Here is a 22,008-nt window from a genome sequence, read left to right as displayed (position 1 = left end):
CCCGGAGCCCTGCGGCCCCGCCGCTGCAGCTGCCCTCCCGCGGGGACCAGCCGGAGCGGGGGCGGGCGCCGCCTGGGGCGCTCGCGGCAGGCCTGCGCGGAGGAGGCTGAAGGCGCGGAGCGGAGCGTGACAGCCTCGCCCCCGCTGCACACCAGCAGCTCCCAGTGCGGCCGCAGACGGGTCCCGAGTGGCCGGGGGTTGCAGCCCCCCAGGCGGGAGGAGCGGCTCCGTGCAGCGCTGGGGCGAGAGGGGAAGGCGTACAGCAGCCTCTGCCCTGCGGTTGAGTCTGGTCCCGGCCTTGCTGGGTCCCACAAAACGGGCGAGCTCCCCTCGGGCCATGTTTGACAGCTTCCAGCCCTGGCTTATTGGTTGATGGGCACGTGGTTTGTAGGCTGCGCTTCGTTCTCCGGGCTACTGATTTATTAGACCGCTGATCGCCCCCCGGAGAAGCCCGGTGTTGAAGACAGGTGAGTCGCAGACCTGAATGGGTAAGGTAGAAATAATAATCTCTCTCGGGCGGGCCCTGGGACATCTCTTTAGTTACCTGTCGTTTCTCCTGCGGTGCCATCGTGGGCAGATCCAACTGGTTCAGGACTTTGCGTGTTTGTATCTGATGGATGTAACGGTATTACGCAGATTAGTAGTTATCCTCCATACACCTTTAGTGTAGTTGCTCTAGTTGAATAGTAACAATTTACACTAGCCCGTTTAGGACCTGCTCCCGAAATCAATGTCAACATTTCCATTGACCCCAGTGCTTCAGGGTCCATAGAACTGTTAACATTTTATTTTTAAACGTTAGCTTAATAATAGTTTCCTGTACCATATTTAGTTTGAGGAACATTGGCACATTTCATTTTTATTATAATGGTTATTAATTGATATGAGCACTTGTAGGGCCCTGAAGACACGGTTAGTGAAGGGTATGGACTATTCCTGAATGTGGTGAAAACATAATGAATGTATCTTGACACATCTAATAAAAACAGGATGTAAGCAGACATTGTGACTAACGGACAAGCTGCAGAGGCAGTAGATGAGTTGAATTATCTGGGATCCTATACATCCAACAAAGGAAGCTGTTCCAAAGAAACCAGAAGAAGAGCAGGGATGGTGTGCTTAGCTATGGCCCCCTTAGAAACTGTGGAAAAGCTATAGCATCTTGAAATGTAGGAAGGTGCAAATGGTGAAAAGCCTAATTTTTTTTTCTGTAGCCATTTATGGATGTTAAATTAATGCTCCTGACAAGAAAAAACTGAAGCTTTTGAAATGTGGGTGTTGGTGAAGACTCTTGCACATCTCCTGGATGGGGGGGGGAGGGAAAAAAGATGAATGCCTGTGTTAGAAGTATTAGTGGAGAAAAGCGGACTCTGATGTTGGACATCGGCAGATGCAAATGTATGCACATTGGTCACATTAGGTGTAGAGATGGAAATCACCTTGCAAAAGTTATTAAGGAAGGAATAGTGGTTGTGTTCGTAGTAGGGGATGATCACTAAGGAGGTGCATGGATGGTGTGTGGCAGGTCACTGGGCGGTCAGCTGCTGAGTGTCCTAAATTAGTGATGGATTGTGCCAGCTTCTGAAAATTCTGCTATGATGTTATTGATATTCAAACCTGAAACACTCATGCACTTGCTTAACTTTATTCACACAAATTTCCATAAGAAAGAAGAATCACACAATAATCCTCATATTACAGTTAGACTATCTGAGTGAGTGAAGAGAATCGTGTCTGCAGTATCAGGTCTTGAATCCGTACAACAGCTTGAAAATTGCAAAGTTAATTCATACCAGGTTTACAGTACAGACATTACTGTGTCTCTGCCTGCAAATATTTGATTGATACTCTTGATTGTTGGCTCTATGATTGATACTTGATTGTTGGCTCTATGTATTTTTTGCTGTTATGACCGCCATTGCTGTAGCAGGAACGTAGCTGAGCCTAGGGAAGTGTGAATGGTGTAGTCATAGTTCGGAACTCTCCGCCCATGATTTCCACTCTGTGACCAAAGTTCTAGGGTGAAGCAGCAATAATAGGAAAAAAGGTGGAATAGGTGAGAGTGGTGGGGGGACCTCGTGGGCAGGGAGAGTCTCCTAGTGTGGGGCCAGGATGTGGTGTGGTGGGGGAAGGGTTGAAGAAACGTATCCTCCCCCAGTATATAAAATAAATGCACAAACACCGATGAATCTATCCCTTTAAATAACCATCAGCCTAGCGTGGTTTAGGAACAGCATAGGTGAAGGTTTAGGCAGCCACTTTCTTAATCCCCTGGTAACCTTTTCTCTGCTCTTGTGGTACTCACAAGGGTTATGGGAAAACATGTGGAGGTAGCCCCTTTCTAAGCACCCTATCCTAATTTCTTTTTGGTCTATGGCTGGTATTCTGCTATGTAGCCACTGCCAAGCCTCAGATCGGGGAGAAGGAAAGAAGAATGGGGAGCACAGCCATCTGCACTGTGGGGGACTGGAGAAGGCATAACAAAGGACATTGTTGATGGCAAAGAATGTTCCAGTGTTCTTCCTACCTGCTCAGACAAGGCCTGCAGTAGGCTGGGCTAGCAGTACATTAGCTGCCCCACAAAGCCATGTCACTCCTGACCCTCAAACACTCTCATTTTGCAATGTTGGTCATTTCCTGTAAAAAAGCTGAAAAATGAGAGCGTAAGTGGGGCAGACAATGAACAAGGAAGAGCAGTTGTCAGCGATGCTAACCAGAACATCTACTGGGAAAGAGGCCCTAGGAGCATAAAGTATCCATAGCCTTCTCTCTGCTGAGGGTCTGTCGGAACCAGTGCTGCATCAGTGCTGAACCCTCCTCTCAGGGATTCATTGTCAATATCTACAAATATGTGTTTGTCATCACTGTCCATATACAATATGGTAATGAATGCCCTGCACAAACACCTGGGAAAAGGCAGTTCCTGTGCCCAAGACTTCACAAGCTAAAAAATCAAAAGCTAGCTGAAGGTTGAGGGAAAGGATTACAACACATGCAATGCCTTTTCTTCTTTTCAAAGAAACACTATGCAGAAATAGTGGCATATCTTGAAAATAATTTAGTATTCAATAAGCTATTTCTACAAAAAATTGATTGTCCCCAGCTCTCATTGACTTCAGTGGGAGTTGGAGTGCACAGAAAGTGTTAGCACCCTACAGCTCAAACTTTGTACACAAAATGAAATCTGCAGATTTTTTGGGGGGAGGAGGGAGAAAACACTAGAGAGTGTTTTCTTAAAAAGCAGTTTGTTGGAACCTAGCTATTTACTGAACATAAAAAGGACTAGGTCAGTAAATTACATTATTATTAGGTTTATGAATGTTTGACTAAAGTATTCACTGATCTGTGAAAGACTGGTGCAGGTAGTAATTAATCTGATGTTTCTCATTCCAAAGTTAAACACAGCAGGAGAAGAAAAAGGAACTGAAAGCCAAACAGAAAATCATTCTAGCACATTTATGTATAATCTGATTTTCTTGATGTACTATTTTAAACACTTGATATATTTTTCATGTTCCAAAGGCTTTACAAATGATAACTATTCATAACACCTTATTGAAGATAGGTCGGTAGAGACTGTTTTTCAAGTTTGGCTTTTTTAACACTAATAATTCATGCTATGCTTATTCTATCCTTCTTTTGATTTTAGGTAAAATCATGCCTAACCAACTCTGGAAAGGGTGGGTTATCTACATGGTCATAATGGCAAATTTTTCTGAAGAAAAAGCCACAACGCGGGTGTGTCCTTCATGTGATGCCACTCATTTCTGTGACTGTTCTTCAATGAATTTGAGCACCATTCCTTCAGGACTAACAACTGATATCACAGGGCTAAATCTGTCCTACAACAGCATAAAATATGTCAGAGAAACTGATCTGCTGGTGGGTGTGAATCTGAGAGTGCTGCTGCTGCAATTCAATCAAATTTGGACAATAGATAAGGAATCATTTATTTTCCTTGGAAAATTGGAACATTTGGATTTATCAAATAATAAGTTGACTCATTTGTCACCCATTTGGTTTAGACATCTTTTTTCCTTACAGCAACTAAACATACAGAGTAATTTATATACAACACTGGGGGAGAATCCCTTGTTTTCTAATCTCAAAAATTTGAGATATCTGCACCTGGGGAATAACAATTCCTTCTCTGCTATACAGAAGCAAGACTTTGATGGCATTGTAGTTCTTGAGCAACTTGAGATTGATGGTCAAAGGCTCAGGCAATATGTGTCAGGGAGTTTGATAACAGTTAACATAAATCATATCATCATAAACATAAATGATGTTCAGGTGTTATCAGTGATGTTGGAGGATCTTATAAATTCTGCAATATGTATAGAACTGAGAAATATAGCCTTCAATACAGCTAATGAATCTTCATTATTGGAGCCAATGAGTCATTCTGTCATGGAAAAATTTGTGTTAAAAAACGTTTTGTTTACAGATGCAAGCATTGACAAACTGTTAAACATCTTGGTGCATGCTGAGCAATTGTTGGAGCTGGAGCTGGACAACTCTGTACTGCAGGGAACGGGACACTGGCATGAACCAATTAAAATAAAGAGAAAAAGCCCCATGGAAATTGTGACAATACAGAGATTAACTATAGAAAAATTTTATTTGTTTTCAGATCTTAGCAGTTTGAAAAATCTTATAGGTAACATCACCAAAATCACAGTTGTAAATACGAAGGTGTTCTTGGTGCCTTGCAGCATTTCAAGACATTTTTCCTCACTCCTTTATCTTGATCTCAGTGAAAATTTGCTTGCAGATCCAAATTTGGAACACTCATCCTGTAGGGGTGCATGGCCCTTGCTGCAAACTTTCAATTTAAGTCAAAATACATTGGGTGATTTACAAATGACAGGAAGAAGTCTATCTCATCTAAAATACCTTACTCACCTAGATATTAGCCAAAACAATTTTGGTGAGATTCCAGAATTGTGTCAATGGCCAGGAAACCTGAAATATTTAAATATCTCAGGCACTCAAATACCCAAATTAACAACGTGCATTCCTCAAACTCTTGAAGTTTTGGATGTTAGTAGTAATATCCTCAATGATTTTAGATTAAAGCTGCCACATCTTAAAGAGCTCTACATTGCAAAAAACAAATTAAAGACCTTGCCAGATGCTCCATTTATTCCTAACTTAGTAGCCCTGAGAATCAGCAGAAACAAATTAACCAGTTTCTTTAAGGAAGAATTTGGATCATTTAGGAAAATGGAGACACTGGATGCAGGTGACAATAATTTCATCTGCTCTTGTGAATTTCTCTCCTTCATTCAATATCAGGAGGGAATAGCTAATGTCTTGGCTAACTGGCCAGAGAACTACATCTGTGACTCTCCGTCTTCTGTGAGAGGACAGCAGGTAAAAGCTGCTCAACTTTCGCTGTTTGAATGTCACAGAACTTTGGCCGTGTCCCTAATTTGCATTCTGGTGGTCTTGATAATCCTGTTTATTGTGATCCTGGGCTACAAACTTCATGTGATCTGGTACATGAAAATGACCTGGGCTTGGCTTCAAGCTAAAAGGAAACCCAGGAAATCACATAATCACGACTTCTGCTATGATGCTTTTGTTTCCTACAGTGAAAGCGACTCAGAATGGGTTGAAAACTTAATGGTACAGGAACTTGAGAATGCTATCCCCCCATTTAAACTGTGCCTTCATAAACGGGACTTTGTGCCTGGGAAGTGGATCGTTGACAACATCATTGACTCCATTGAAAAAAGTCATAAAACTCTGTTTGTGCTGTCAGAGCACTTTGTGCAGAGCGAGTGGTGCAAGTATGAGCTGGAGTTCTCGCACTTTCGTCTCTTTGATGAGCATAATGATGCAGCAATTTTGATCCTTTTGGAGCCCATTGAGGAGCAAACAATTCCCAAAAGATTCTGTAAACTGAGGAAAATAATGAACACAAAGACCTACCTTGAATGGCCTCTTGATGAAGGTCAACAACAGATATTTTGGTTTAATTTGAAAATAGCATTAAAATACTAGAAAAGGTCTGTCAAGACTGAGACAGTAATGAGGCCACTATAAGGACCTTATCTCATTACATTTGCAGGATTAGGCTCCTAAATTTCCCAGAAAGCTGAAAACACTGGAGTTTGTATGTGGTGTTATGAAAATAGTTTTTAATCTTTTTATGTTTTGGCCGTTTATTGTCTCCACATTTCAATCTACAGTAATGAAATTTGTGTTAAGGAAATATACGAATTGAGGACAGAAGATTGTTTAGAGATTTGTCCATGTTGTCTCTGCATACGTGTCTGTAAAAAGGCTGTGGTGCGAGAACATGCAAAATCTGGTGCAATTCTGTATTCTTTATATAAACCGAGAGTCGACAGCCTTTCAGAAGTGGTGTGCCGAGTCTTCATTTATTCACTCTGATTTAAGGTTTTGCGTGCCAGTAATACATTTTAATGTTTTTAGAAGGTCTCTTTCTATAAGTGCATGATATATAACTAAACTATTGTTGTATGTAAAGTAAATACGGTTTTTAAAATGTTTAAGAAACGTCATTTAAAATTAAATTAAATGCAGAGCCCCCCAGAATGGTGGCCAGGACCTGGGCAGCGTGAGTGCCACTGAAAATCAGCTTGCGTGCCGCAGGTTGCCTATCCCTGATATAAACCATTTAAAACCAAATGTAGTCATCCGATTTATTTATCTACTTAAGATTATATTTTACTAGCACCCATCTAAGGCCCAGCCTCTCAAAGGTATTAAGGTACCTAACTCCTTTTGAAATCAATTGGAATTGGGCACCTGAATACCTTTGACAACCTGGGCCTAAGTGCCTGCCACATCATCAATGACCTTGCATTGCCAGTCTAATGGACTCCATTGAGTCTTCTACTCTTCACTTTTCCCTGGTTATGAGGCCTTGCTTTGGGTATAGATCTTTTTGGGGTATGTGGGGGGACTGAAAATGGTAGTCTGGTTACTTTTTGTAAAGTAAAACAATGTAAAGAAAATAAATCCAGTGTTATAAAACATGTAACCCAAGGAAACATTTGGCTATTGCTCAAATTTGTTGTTAATTCTTTCAAAGCCTGATCTAGCTCCCATTTAAATCAATTGGGAAACTTCCCATTTGACTTCCGTTGAAATTAGTCTCTACCAACCATAAAAATGTCAAAAGTCCCTATAGCTATGTTTCTACTGCAATCAGAGGGTGCAACTGCAGGTTCTGTATACATACCCAAGCCAGTTTGAGTCTAGCTAGATCGGATCTTGCAATGCTGAAGCCATGGCAGTGTGTACTTCAGTGCAGGTTATGTAAACTTGCCTCAAACTTTGGATAACTATTCAAAGGGCTATTCTATGCTGAAGCACATGTGCTCAAGTTAATTAGATTAAAGCTGGCTCCAGTCTCTCTACCTGAGCTGCAGTCATACCTGGGCTTACGCATGTATCAGAGCCTGGATAGACTATGCAATAGAAGCATATTCAAAAGTGACTTAGGAGTCCCAGTCCTATTTTCAAAAGTGATTTAGAAACTTAGGTCCTAAGTCCTAACTACCTAATGAAATAAGAGCTGCTCTGAAAAAAGAAATCCACTATCTTCTCTGAATTCTCCAATCCTTCTTCTTAAAGCTATAGCCTACATTGCACTGCATTGTAGGCTCCTAAATCACTTCTGAAAATGGGATTCAGGCTCTTAGGTTGCTTAGGTAACCAAACCTCACTCCCACTGCAGTCAATAAAAGTTCTGTAATTGATTTCAAAGGCAGAGGATTGGGCCCATTCTTATAGTTCTTCTTAGTACTGTGGGTCTTTAACACATTCTTTTGGAAGCTGTTTCGTTGATTCACTGTTATATAATTATTCAGGTCAGTGAGGGAAGTCCCCTTGCACTTCTCACTAATCCTTCAGCATGCTGTAACTAAATCTGCTTCCCTAACACCTCCCAATTAAGCAACTCTCAGACAGCATAACATAAAAAGGAAGTATCAGAGGGGTAGCCGTGTTAGTCTGGATCTGTAAAAGCAGCAGAGTCCTGTGGCACCTTATAGACTAACAGAAGTTTTGGAGCATGAGCTTTCGTGAGTGAATACCCACTTTGTTGGATGCATGTAGGGGAAATTTCCAGGGGCAGGTATATATATGCAAGCAAGAAGCATGCTGGAGATAATGAGGTTAGTTCAATCAGGGAGGATGAGGCCCTCTTCTAGCAGTTGAGGTGTGAAAACCAAGGGAGGAGAAACTGGTTTTGTAGTTGGCAAGCTGTTCACAGTCTTTGTTTAATCCTGAGCTGATGGTGTCAAATTTGCAGATGAACTGAAACTCAGCAGTTTCTCTTTGAAGTCTGGTCCTGAAGTTTTTTTGCTGAAGGATGGCCACCTTAAGATCTGCTATTGTGTGGCCAGGGAGGTTGAAGTGTCCTCCTACAGGTTTTTGTATATTGCCATTCCTAATATCTGATTTGTGTCCATAAACTGCTGAGCTTCAGTTCATCTGCAAATTTGATACCATCAGCTCAGGATTAAACAAAGACTGTGAACGGCTTGCCAACTACAAAACCAGTTTCTCCTCTCTTGGTTTTCACACCTCAACTGCTAGAAGAGGGCCTCATCCTCCCTGACTGAACTAACCTCGTTATCTCCAGCATGCTTCTTGTTTGCATATATATACCTGCCCCTGGAAATTTCCATTACATGCATCCGACAAACTGGGTATTCACTCACGAAAGCTCATGCTCCAATACGTCTGTTAGTCTATAAGGTGCCACAGGACTCTTTGCTCCTTTCGTAAAAAGGAAGATTTATTTACACTCATATTTGCACATGTGACCATAACCATAAAAACATTATGGAGTCAAAGAATAAACAGAAGTTTATGCTAATGAGCACAATATGTTGAGCTGCTCGTAGTTACGGAACTGCCTGTTGAAATAAGAGCTGCTCTGAAGAATTCCACCGCACTGCACCCAAACCTGAAGTTTTGGATCATTAATTTCGCCACTCCTTCTTAAAGGCAAAACTTCTTCTCTTTCTGCTCTTCCTATTTGTTGAAATTTTATGGTTTATTTTTCTTCCATTTCTTATGTTATATATCAAAATCTTAAAGTTGTCCTTAGTTGGCTCCATGTAACTTCAAATTTATCCTGGAATATGATCCATTTAAGTGACATTCATTATATTTTTCATTCGAAACCTCAATATAAATACTTCTAAAGGATAGGTGATGTTTAATCTGAATACAGCAGCTGTTATACATACCTGGAGAAATTACCCTTCCAGGGGAAGCTTCACTGCCTCATCAACCACAGAATACACTCTGACATGCACAATCTGTGTTCTAGTCCCTCCTTTTTGGGCCGAGGCAGTATGTTAGGCAGTCCCTGAGAAGGGAGACTCTCACATAATGTTTTTAATAATACCTCTTTTATAGCTAACACATGGAATTATGGTTAGGGATCTTGCCTTCACCCCTCTTTGGCTGGAGAGATGGTTGCTAAGAGGTGGCCCCTTAGAGTATGGGGGGGGGGAATAAAGGGAAGCGACCTCTCTGGAAAAAATCCATTCTTCTTCACTGGGGAATTGGTGCGAGGTAGTCACCGGCCTATGTTTGTAGAAGTTCATAAATCCAGAAATTAAATGGGAGAAAGCATTTTACATTGTTGATACCACAGAGTGGCACTTGTTTTAATTCTGGACAACTCACTTATTAAGGGCTACTCTACTTCACAAAATTAGGTTGGTTTAACTGCATTGCACAGAACTGTGAAAAATTTCCCATCCTGTGCAATGTAATTAAGCTGACCTAAGCCCCATGTAGACACCACTAGGTTAACAAAAGAATTTTTTCGTGAAACTAACTACTGCCTCTGGGAGAGGCGGGTTTACTATAGTGGTGGAAGAACCCCTTTCTTGCTGCAGTAGGTGTCTGCACCATAGTGGCACAGCTGTGGCACTGTAGCATTTTTAGCATAATCATAACCTAAAAAATATTTAACTATTAGGGTATGTCTACTCTTAAACTGCTACAGTGGCACAACTGTCATAGTGCTTCAGTGTAGACACTACCAATGCCAACGGGAGGGGTTCTCCTGTCACTGTTGGTAATCCACCTCCCTGAGAAGTGGTAATTGAGTTGACATCTGTTGGAGTTAGCCCAGTGAACAATGCAGATAGGTTGGCAGAGCTACGTCTTTCACGGAGTGTGGATTTTTCACACTCCCAAGAGATGTAGCTATGCCACTGTATGTTTCCAGTATAGACCAGCCCTTAGAAGTAAAAGGGCTGCGGTGTCTTCAACTACAGTGGAACACACTTGTAGCAAAGTCAATTTGCCATACCAAAAAGTAAGGCCCACCCGTGTGCATGACTGTCACACCCTTCCTACACTACTGAATTCCTATTTGACAGTTTGAGGGTAGGAAAAGTATAATGTGAAAAAAATACATAATATATTAGACATAAAAATGCTAGTTACTGACAGTAAAAATTGAACAAAGGCACACCCCCACCAACTCAAAAACTTAAAAAGCATGGAAATAAAAAGTTAAGGAAAGAGTTGCCTGTAGTCCTTACTGCTTTCACATCCCCTACTGTGTCTTTCACTTCCATCTGCAACAGATCCCAAAAAGCACTAGGTACCTCAGCTTCACTGATCTTGCACCCTAAAGCAAAAGCTTATCGGTGACTTATGACGCTCTTGTATCAAGAGAGGGGTACGTGTGAGGAGATTATTTTGCAGATTTTATGATGGACTTCATGGAGCTAGATTAGTACAAGCAGCTCTTTAAAGAGGGGAGCACTGATACAGCAAAAACAATGGAGAGAGAGGTGCCTACGGGAACTAGTAAAGATAAGGCTTGTTTATACTACTCTGCAGGACTACGGGTTGTGAATAGTAGTGTGCTCCAAAGTGCTGCACTGTTTCTTCCAGGTGTGGGTGCTGCGGACACGAATTAAAAGGTTCCTAGTTCATATTAACTTAGTCCTCTTCAAACAGGGCTACTTTAATGCAAAACAGGAGTCTTTTAGTTTGTGCCAACAGTATCCACTCAGGGAGGTGACAGAATAACATTTTGGTACACACTATTGTTCACACTCCTGTAACCTGAACTGCGGGCAGTGTAAACATAGCCTCAGATTAATGTTTGCTGCATTTGGGAACAAGTGATCTTGAGTTAGTCCTCACAGCTGTGAATAGTCCTCCAAATAATCACATTAATGGATGCTGTTAACACTGGCTGAATAACTGACTATTTGGGTCAGGGGCAGGTCTGAAAAATTAAAGAGAAATCACATTGGGTCAACCCAAAAGGAAACCGTTTCACAATTTTCAGTGAACTAAAATGTTGAAAAAAGTGTCATTTTCATTTCAAGGTTTTTTTTCAACATTTAAAAACAGACTTTAAATAAAACTCAGGGAAATTTCAAAATCAAACATCTTTCTTCAATGAAAAAATATAAATATTTTGTTTTGGAAATTCCCAAATAAAACATTTTCACATTTCCAAATGTTTTTTCGTTTTTGGACCTAAACAATGAGCCAAAATCGACCCAAATTCACAAATTGTTTCAGTTGAGCTGAATCTGCATTTGTTTTAAGCACAAAAAAAAAAAAAAGGTTTTTGCATGTAAAATTTTGCCAAGCTCTAGTGTTGCATTTAAGTTTTATGAGCCAATCCTAAATTTCATCAGCCAATGCTACCTGTCACAGAGTGGCTGGGCCCCTTAAGGGGTGATAGGCCACAGCTCTACCTGGGACAAGCTTAGCTCATCTCCCTAGATGGGGAGGATGAGTACTAACGAATGAGGTCATGACTAAACTGAGGCCAGGCCTATAGATATAAGGGAGAAGCCTGAGGGAGAGTGAGGAACTGGAGTATTACTGCCTCTCACTTGAGCTACGTCGGGCTGGGCGTGTCAGGCAGAACAGAAGCAACTGGCTTGAAGAAGCTGTTGCAGGTCAGTGGTGTAAGAAGCGAGACTGATTCCTGAAGGGAATAAAGGGACAGTTTGGATTGTAACCCAGCTTCAAGGAGGAGGGCTGAGGACTCCTGATTCAATGAGAGTGACTGAATTCAGCTCTGAGAAGGAGGGATGGAGAACTCTGACTCCAGGAGAGAGAATTGATCAAACTGGGGAACCCTGGGGCCTGCTGGTGAAGCTGGTATGAAATACTAATGTCTCTAGGCCAGGGGTAGGCAACCTATGGCACACGTGCCAAAGGCGGTACGTGAGCTGATTTTCAGTGGCACTCACACTACCCGGGTCCTGGCCACTGGTCCGGGGGGCTCTGCATTTTAATTTAATTTTAAATGAAGCTTCTTAAACATTTTAAAAACCTTATTTACTTTACATACAACAATAGTTTAGTTATATATTATAGACTTATAGATAGAGACCTTCTACAAATGTCAAAATGTATTACTGGCATGCAAAACCTTAAATTAGAGTGAATAAATGAAGACTTGGCATACAACTTCTGAAAGGTTGCCAACCCCTGCTTTAGGCTAAAGTGGATCCCTCTCCAGAAGGGAGATATTTTAAGATTACATGGAATTGGTGACATTTTTGAGGAGCCCTGGGAGAAAGGGAAACTGAGGAAGTGTGCTGCAGAACTACCCAGCCCAGGAGAGGGTGCTCAGGAGGTGGCTACCTATTTACACTACCCATCTTTCAGTAATCTTACTTGAACATCAATCAGTCAGTGCTATTGACATACTTACTAGTGCAGCAAATATTAAAAAAATTTCAGAAATAGTCATAATGAGAAAAATAGCCATTTCTTTTACTAACATTGTCCTGTCATATGTTCCTTTCAAGGAGACCCTTTCCATGCACACTTTGAGAAGATCAGAAATGTTTTAATTTCATGCTGTTCAAGTAATGTAGTATTGCTGTGACATCAGAGAGGTCCATCTGAGGCTCCTGTAGAGCAGTGCAATAAGAACACCAGAGGTCAGTCTTAATTATATTTTTACAATATTAAGTACAGGAGATACATAGTATTTTACATATTGAAATAGCCAACATTTTACATTCTGGCTATAATCACATATCCTATTCTAAGCCCAGCGAATAGTTAATGACTTGGACTATTCCTATAACAACTGGTTGCCAGGCCACCAGATAGCGGAGCCAATCCAACAGTTGCCCATACAAAACATGTGTACGCTTCCACCTAAACTACCGTTAAGGAAATCTGCTGCCAAGATTGTTTAAAGGTGAAAAGAGATTTAGTATGACATCAGTTCCTTCAGCAATAAGCGAAGAAAAGTACTTGTTTAATGTTCTCAAACATAGTGCTCTCCGGTTCCTCTAGAGCAGTGATACTCAGACTATTGCTCATGAGCTGCAAGTGGCCCTTTAATGTGTCTCCTGCAGCTCTTTGCAGCGTATGATAATTAAATCACACAGTATTTTAATATTCACCAATCTAAGTTATTAACTATCAGGATGCTTTTACTGTGTTATTAACCGATTAAGTTATCAACTTGCACTAAGTTATTAACTTATTTTCTGGGAGATCTATCTATCTAACAAACAAAATATTTCCCCGGTTGAACAGTTTAAATGTGAATAGTACCATAGTAAATGAAATAATGCATTCACACTACTGCGGCTCTTTTGGGTAATGTTGATTGCTAATTTGGCTCCTGAACCACTGAGGTCTGAGTAACACTGCTCTAGATTTACAGTATTTTGAATGATATTCTCATAAAAATGTTTAAAGTAAGATTTAAACAGTTCCCCCAAGGGGAATTGAAATGGGTTGGAAAAAGTCAGTAGGACAAATTCTGTCCCAGCTTGAATGGTGTCACAAATGCAGCAGCAGAACTTGGCCTACTGTCCGTCCTTCTGGAGAAACTAGGAGAGAAAAACTCTTGTTTACTAACTAGTAAAAAGGAAGTAAAGAAATCTGCTGCTATTACTGCTATTTTAACTGGCCATATTTATTTTTATTTTTTACTCTCACCACTCTCCACTAGATAATAACACAAATGAGCAAAGACAAAATAATTAAAAAATTGAAGTAAAAAACACACTTGTTAAGAAAAGGATATGGGTTACTTAACATCCTCTTCAAATCAACTTTCTCGTTGCAGTATGGACAAGTCTGCTTTTTGCCAACAATGCACCAACCTCGGATGCAAAATTCATGAAATCTTGTATCAGGCATATTGTTAAGGATTCTTTCAAATATAAACAAGGAACAATACATGCTTCTGTGAACTAATTTACAGATTTGAATCATTATTGATTGCGCACATTGCACTGCTATTTATCTCAGGCACTTACACAAGTCACTTAACTTCTCTGCATCAGTTTCCCCAACTAAAAATGGGGATAATGATATTTACCTAACTTGGATGAAAAGCATGCCACACAAGTTCATATAATATTTATTAATTATTATTAGATATGGGCCCAAGGCAAAATTCTGGATCTGGACATCCTTAAATTTAGGAATCATGAATCCAGAGCCAAATTTAGTAGTAGCTGGCGCTGTTCTTGAATGGGCTGAATCACAACCTCAGATCAAAATACTCTTGAATTTCACAGTTTGGGTCTATACCTATTATCCTGAGACACTGTTAAAGGAAAAAAGTGCAGCTGAGCATTTGAAATTCATGGAAAGTCAGGAGCCTTGTGAAGTTGTTGTAAAGTAGGTTATAATTTCTTTTTTAATTTGAGGGAGAAGGGATTAAATGATTAATTAGTTGTAAACTACTTACATTAAGCTATTAAAATAAGTGATATCTCTTATCTTAGAACAGCTTTAAAGGTCTCCTGTCCTTGTCATGCTTATATTGAGCTATGTTCCCCGAGTTATTCTGATCCCACTTTCACCCATGCAAATTTGGGGGTAACCTCACTTGAAGTCAGTCACACCAGTGTAACTAGGCTAGGTGAGTGGAGAATCAGGCCCCTTGGTACTTAGGTGCCTTAAATCTAGGGTTTACATGTCTAAATCCCAGTTTTAGTTCTACAAAACTCCAACCAATCCCTGTAGGCTCCTAAACTAATGCAATGCCTAAGTTCCTGCCTCTGAGCATGTGCACTGATGCCTATCTCCTGCCTAAGCACCAGAGCAATTCATGAACCAGGGGAAGATGGACATTTGTCTATCTAATTTGCATGCAGAGCCCAATTGGGTAGAGTGCTGAGAGGCCACCTACCAGATCAGATCCCATTAAAAAATCTGTCAGCAGGAGGAGCTCACCTTAACTTTAAGCTCAGTGGTTAGCACTCTCACCTAGAATGAGGGAGACCCAGGTTCAATTTCCCCCTCAGGCAGAAGAGGTGAAATAATTTAAACAGGCATCTTCCATCTCTCATGAGCATGCTCTAATCATACTCTCATGGGAGATGGGGGGGCTTCCTTAATCTCTCCTGCTCAAGCTCTTCCCCTTTGTAGAAACAATTAATGACTAAAGCAGGGGGACTGGACTGGTTAAGGTGGGTGTCTTAACTACCAAGCTACAGAGTTATTCTCTTTGTCCCTGTATCCACCGAATGACTATTTAAGTTTTTATCCACGGTGGTACAGCACCATGAGAGATTAAAAGAGCCCCACATCAGCCCCAGACCTCCAGAGAGCTGGGAGACCTCTGTTCAAATGCCCCATCCCCTGCCTGAGGGGGAACTGAACCTAGATCGCCCACATCTTGGGTGACCATATTTCCCTGTGCTGAATACGGGACACCTGGTAAAATTACTCTTATTCAAGCGAGTTCAACGGCAATCAATCTGAACTACACAGTACAAACATGCAAATTAACATCAAGTTGACTGAGCCCTTGTTAAAAAGAAATACTGTGTAGTTGGATTCTTTTTATTTACGTTCTTATTTTTAACGCTTTAGGGTTCACACAGGGAGAGGACACCCCCCCACACACCTGTCTGATAGTGGGGGTGACTGACCCTCCCTGCCCAGAGCTCTCCCCCGTCCATGCCTGGCTGGGCCCCTGGGACAGACTCACCTCTTCTGGTACTGTATCTTCCCAAGGCACCATATGGAGGGAGAAACACAGGGTCACTCCCCAGATTTCTGCCAGGATTCACACCAGAATGTGGCCAGCAGCAGCCTTTTTGCACTGTGCAGGATAAGACTTGCTTCCAGCTGCACGGGATGAGGGAGAGAGGGAGGGATGACCTGGTCAGTGTCATTGCAGAGCTCATCTTTTTTCCCCCCTTCCCCTCCATGGCTGGAAGCAGCTTGTCCCTTCCTGCCTACACAGTGTCAAAAGGCAGCTAACACCTCCAGCCTGCTGCTGCTGGCCACCGACGTAACCCAGCCACCACCTGTCCACAGGCTACAGCATGGGCAGGAAGGGGTTAAGCCCTAAAGCTGCATTGTGCACCAGGGCCCAGGGAACCTGACAGCAGGGACTTCAGGGAACCAGACCAGAGAGGTGGCTCAGCAGGGGACAGAGCAGCCCTTCACACCAGGGGGCAGGTGAAGAAGGTGCTAAGCCCCTGCCCATGGGACTGATGTTAAGCCTGCAGGGTCAGGGTGCAAACAGGCTGAAAATTGCTTCCCCTCACCACTCCAGAGGTTAGCTGAGGGGCAGAGAGGCTTCCCTGTACCAGCACTGCATGGGGCTTTGGCACATGCAGGGCTCAGCTCCTCCTGGCCAGCGCCCCAGGATGGAGGGTCTTGGGCTTTCCCGGGGTGCCAGCCCAGCCAGAGGCAGTGGGAGAAAGGAGCCGGTTGGCCAGGCTGTGGGTGAGCTGAGTGCTCCGACTAGGGGCTGGTTCTCCGCACAGTGCTGGGAGCGAGACGTGCCCCGTGGGGGGGATGGGGGAGGATATGGAGGAGCAGCAGGGATGCAGGGGGTAAAGGGGCAAAGCAGGGAGAGGACAGCGAGAGGGGAAGCATCTAAAGAGCCGATGGGTGGGCAGCAGAGGTGATACGTAACTGGCCATCGCCTGGCGTTTGCCCACACTCACCAGCTACCACAGCGTGCAGCCAGAAACGGGATGGGGGGGCAGAGCCCTACTAGCCAAGAGACAGCATGCAATAGGGGCTATGCTGACAGACCAGCAGGGGGAGTGGCCAGCCCCACCACCAGCCTTGCACACCCACCAGACCCTCCACTCATCACTGGTAGGCGAGCGGCTGGTGAGCAGGGATCCGACCAGCAGCAAGACCCACCAGTAGTGATGAGGGGGAGAACAGAAATTACAGGGCTATTTGCCAATTTTTAAAGAAAAAGTTGGGTCACCTGCAGCAGGGCTTAAGTATGGGACTGTCCCTTTAAAAATGGGATGTCTGTTCATCCTACCCACATCCCACATGAGTGCATTAACCATAAGGCTAAAAATTACAGGGTTAGCAGCTCTGTTTTGTGTGTGAGACAGGTGCCTAACTCATTCCTGCAGGAAACTTCTTAGGTGGCTAAACCACCTGACTTCAAGAGATGTGTTTTTATTCGTGGACCGCTAAGCAGAGAAGGCACCTCCCTGCAGCCCAGAGGCAGTAGCCTACCTCTAAGCGAGGGGCAGGGCTTATCACACGCCTCTTTTGTTGGTTTCTCTTTCTAATGTGCTGGCTTTTGTGGATCACATTCCGATCTCCCCATTTATTATATAGGGAGTCTAGGTGCCTAACTCAGGCTCTGTGGATCACACTAGTGTTTCTGTGATTGTTTTTTTTCTAGGAGCCTACAAGTTAGACACCGTGATGCTCAGCAATGGAATGACTAAATCCCTTGTGGATCAGGCCATTCTGTCTTAACCTATGGTACATCAGATGGCAGCAATGCCTCAGTGAAACTGCCTCTCTCAATGGCCGAACTTCAACTTGCAGCTCCTCGGTTCCATGGTACTGACTTTTCTGGGGTAGGATATGCAAACGCTGCTGCTATGCAGTCAAGGTATTATTGGATTGTAGATATGGGTCGCTACCTAGAAAGTGGGCAATGGTCATAGATGTTAAAGCCAGAAGGGATCATTGTGATCATATAGTCTGACTTGTATACCACAGGCCACAGAAATGCCCCAAATTAATTCTTTTAGGAAAGAAACCCCAATATTGATTTTTAAAATGGTCAGTGATAAGAGTATCCACCATAAACATTGGAATAATTTACCTAGAGTCAATTACTCTCTTTGTTGAAAATTTACACCTTCATTTCCAGTTTGTATAAACAGTAATCAAGTTACCCTTCAACCTTTGCTTTGTTAAGATAAACACATGGACCCTTGAGTCTGTCACTGTAAGGCAAGTTTTCTGTTCTCACGGCTTGTCTCTGAACCCTCTTCAATTTTTCAACATTGTTCTTGAATTGTGGCTATCAGAACTGGACATAGTATTCCAGTAGCAGTCTCACCAGTGCCAAATACAGAAGTAAAATAACCTCTCTGTGGCTCGAGATTCACCTGTTTATGCATCCAAAGATCACATTAGCCCTTTAGGCCACAGCCTCGCAGTGGGAGCTTATATTCAGCTGATTATCCACCATGATCCCCAAATCTTTTTCAGAGTCAGTTTTGCAGGATAGAGTCCCCCATCCTGTAAGTATGGCTTGCCTTCTTTGTTCCTAGATGTATATATTTACATTTTAGCCATCTTAAAAATGCATGTTGTTTGCTTGCACCAAAGTTACCAGGCGATCCAGATCACTCTGCATCAGTGGCCTGTTCTCTGAATTATTTACCACTCCCACAATTTGTGTGTCATCTGCAAATTTCAACAGGGATAATTTTATGTTTTCTTCCAGGTCTTTGATAAAAGCGTTGAATAGTGTGGGGCCAAGAACAGAGCTGTGTGGGATCCCACTACAAACACACCCATTCAATGCTGATTCCCCATTTACAATTACATTTTCAGACGTGTTAAGTTAGCCAACTTTTAATTTATTTAATGTGCCATATTAGTTTTATATCATTCTAGTTTTTAATCAAACTGTTGTGCAATACCAAGTCAAATGCTTTACAAAGGTCTATGTACATTACATCAAACACTATTAAGTTTATCAATCAGGCTTGTAATCTCAGACTTGTCCCTGTGGCCTGCCGCCTCCCGCAGCTCCCAGTGGCTGGGAATGGTGAACCATAGCCACTGGGAGCTGCGGGGGGCTGTGCCTGCAGACAGTTAACATCTGCAAAATGGCTTATGACCTGCAATCAGCTTACCCTGATGGGCCACACGTTGCCCACCACTGGGTTAATTGGTTGATGTACCTGAGTTTCAGTAGCTTGGGAAGCAAGCATTGCATGATAGTACTTAAATTTAGGTCTTCCACTAAACCTCATGTGAGCAAACAGGCAACTTATTCCATATCCCTATTTTTACCTTTGTGCTGTGGTTTCTTTGATTGTGTTCATTTATTTCTCTTCACCTCCGTTTCCCCCCCCTGCCCCCATCTGTTTATTGCAAATCGTTTTATTTTTGGTGCAACAGCAAGAAAGGAGGAAACCATTATTTCATAATTGAATTGAAAGGATACACGTGATTGCATGACAGCTGGTAGGTATTTTCAATTATCCCTTCCTCATTTATGTCCACAAAGATTTTCTGTCCACAGACTGCACAGATGTCGTTGGACAAACTTCTTGTAGGCATCCCACTGACATTATAAAACTGTTGAATATTTACATTGGCGGAAACCACACTTTCCATTACGGCCAAGGAGACACAAATAACTCAGTATAAGTCCACAGTGGACACAAGGGTTAAGAACAAGAATGAAAGAAGCTAAAACTGTCTTAGATACTAGTGACAGAATGTTTAGAGAGAATTAAAACCTTCTTGTTGAGAAGAGGACTTCAAGTGTTTGCCTCTATTGCAAAGTGTGCCAAACATCCCAGACTTAGGGAATGTAGGTGTCCTTAGTGAAGGCTAACTGCCTCATTAAGAAGAAAAGACAAGAATTGCAAAAAGGGAAAGATTTAAAGACTCTTTCACTGGGTTTTGGAGAACTAAGAAGCAGACCCACCTATGGCAATGAGGAGTCTTTTTTGGTCTCTTGTTTATATGGAATCAGGTTGAGAGAAACCCTATTTTTGCCTTTTTTGTTTGGACCAGCTCTCTATGTTCCTTTATAGGGATTGTCTCTCCTAACTCAGACCAGTGAATACTCACTGGTTATAATGCTGTATTAAGAAATTCCTTTTGAAACTAAGACCAGTCAGAAAGCAGAAGAGTTTGCCTATGGCACAATAAAAGTTGTCTTTAAGAACAGTTTAGATAAACTTCTGGAAAGAATATGGGGGGACCTTTCTTCTAGAAGCATAGGGTCTGACTAGACTTAAGAGCTCATGGCCAGTCCATCTGACTGTCATTCAACGTAATGAAACCAGCACTTACCCCTATAGTGGAAGCCATGTAATCAGAACAAATCTCTGCGAAGTCTCTTCCCATCTCTCCACAGTAGAGTCTATAAAACAGCAATATCACACCAAAATCCATGAAATCTTCAGTCTTGATTCTGTATAAAAACAGATAAAGAGCACATGAGTGTGTTTGCTAGTGTACAGAATATAAGGAGAAAGTATCAAACTGACTTTTACTCTTGATAGCTCTGGCTTTTGTTTTTCCTCACTACAACTCCGTTTTCAATTTCCTTCAAAGCCAACTTCATATTTGTCGTGTAATAAATAACATTAATCTCACAAAAGTATGGTCAAATAATTTCTATTATCTTTATAGACACTTAACTCTACCTAAATAAGGTATAAAAAGTGCAAAATGGCATTTTTTCCAAGGGAAAAATCCTTAAAATACAAATGAATTAGGCGAACATTTTGTTGTTTTGAGGAAGCAACAAAATCACCCAATACTTAGTAAAAATGTTAAATGCCTTTCAGATAAATGCTAAATTATTTTAGCTGAAAGAATTCATCCAAGAAAAAATGCTCAACAATAAAGTTCACTATGCTGCAGTAAATGAAGCTTAAAAGCAGAAGCACTACACAAAAATAAGTCAGGAATTGTGAAAATATTGTGATTTAAGTCAAAAGCTTAAGTATGATGTTAATAAAGCTTTTAAGTCACCTTCTACAGTAATCTACAATATTATACAATATTAGTTATTAACAGCACACAGAAGTATATTAGGTACTTTATAGATCAGGTCCCTGTCCTGCTGAGTTAACAATCTAATCATACATACTGTAAACACAGCTCCAAAGCAATACTGCCTGTAAACATTAAATGGGTACTATCAAGGTTATCCAGTCACTCCTGTCTGTGAAATACATGTAATATTTTAGGCAGTTTTCCAAAACAGCCTCCTCATTTCATGTTTCCTTCTAAGAAAACTGTGTTTGTAGTACTGATTTTTATCAGCAACTGTAGACCAACAAGCCACTCTGTTTCTTTACTCATTTGCATACACAGATTGGGGGCATAATGCAATAATTGCCTTGAAGGAGACTCAAATAAGGGTCTTTTGTTCTCCAGCCATTAGTGGCTGCAAGTGCTCTCGGGGTCACACAAACTTGGGAGAAGGTAACTCCGAATATTACTCCATATAAATTTGTATAGTTGCTTCTGAATTGGCATTGATGGGGTGTGAAGGTAGCAAAATTCAGCCTTTCAATCCAAGAACAGCAATATAGGCCAGGACTCCCTGGGAGGCTAGAAACTTCCCCCCAGAAGTACACTCTCAGATCTGGGAGCCTCCCATGAGGCCTAAAAATGCACCGCTAATTTTTGCTGAGATGGGGGACACAAGGAGAGCCTTTAAAATGAGTGCGGTGGTTGTCTCCATGAATTTGGGTGTGGAGAGGTGGATTTGGTTAAAACCTTGATTGGATTTTGGCACAGGAAGGGGAATTTTGTAAATATCCTTAAAACAATTAATCAGTAGGGAGATGTGTAATAGTTTGTGGAATTAGTTGGGTTAAAGGGAACAGAACTGAGGCTAAGGGTAAGAGTCAAAATCAAAAAGGAAAAAACCTGACTACACAATAGATCAGTAAAGAAGCAGTTGGACATAGCCATATATAAAGAGGGACTACAAGATGTGTGCTAAACATCAGTCTGATCACCATACTTATATATTTTATTTCCGTCCCTTAGCCT

General features: G+C 41.8%; 2 protein-coding genes across 2 annotated transcripts in view; one reads left to right on the top strand and one right to left on the bottom strand.

Moving 5' to 3' along the window:
• Positions 1 to 442: 442 nt before the first annotated feature.
• Positions 443 to 6,416, top strand: LOC115652021 (toll-like receptor 2 type-2). The gene is made up of 2 exons (XM_030563464.1): positions 443 to 488; positions 3,650 to 6,416. The coding sequence occupies exons 1-2, from the start codon at positions 485 to 487 to the stop codon at positions 6,007 to 6,009; spliced, it is 2,364 nt and encodes a 787-aa protein (XP_030419324.1). The 5' UTR covers positions 443 to 484; the 3' UTR covers positions 6,010 to 6,416.
• A 6,406-nt stretch (positions 6,417 to 12,822) lies between these two features.
• RNF175 (ring finger protein 175) overlaps positions 12,823 to 22,008 on the bottom strand; it is a 33,858-nt gene continuing 24,672 nt past the window's right edge. The window contains 4 exon segments of the mRNA XM_030565072.1: positions 12,823 to 13,155; positions 14,021 to 14,140; positions 19,430 to 19,563; positions 20,290 to 20,410. Of these exon segments, the coding sequence (XP_030420932.1) occupies positions 13,035 to 13,155; positions 14,021 to 14,140; positions 19,430 to 19,563; positions 20,290 to 20,410 (496 nt within the window). The 3' untranslated portion in view covers positions 12,823 to 13,034.

Source organism: Gopherus evgoodei, chromosome 5, assembly GCF_007399415.2.
Source record: "Gopherus evgoodei ecotype Sinaloan lineage chromosome 5, rGopEvg1_v1.p, whole genome shotgun sequence".
Taxonomy (NCBI): Eukaryota; Metazoa; Chordata; order Testudines; family Testudinidae; genus Gopherus; species Gopherus evgoodei.
This window is presented reverse-complemented; position numbering and strand designations above follow the sequence as displayed.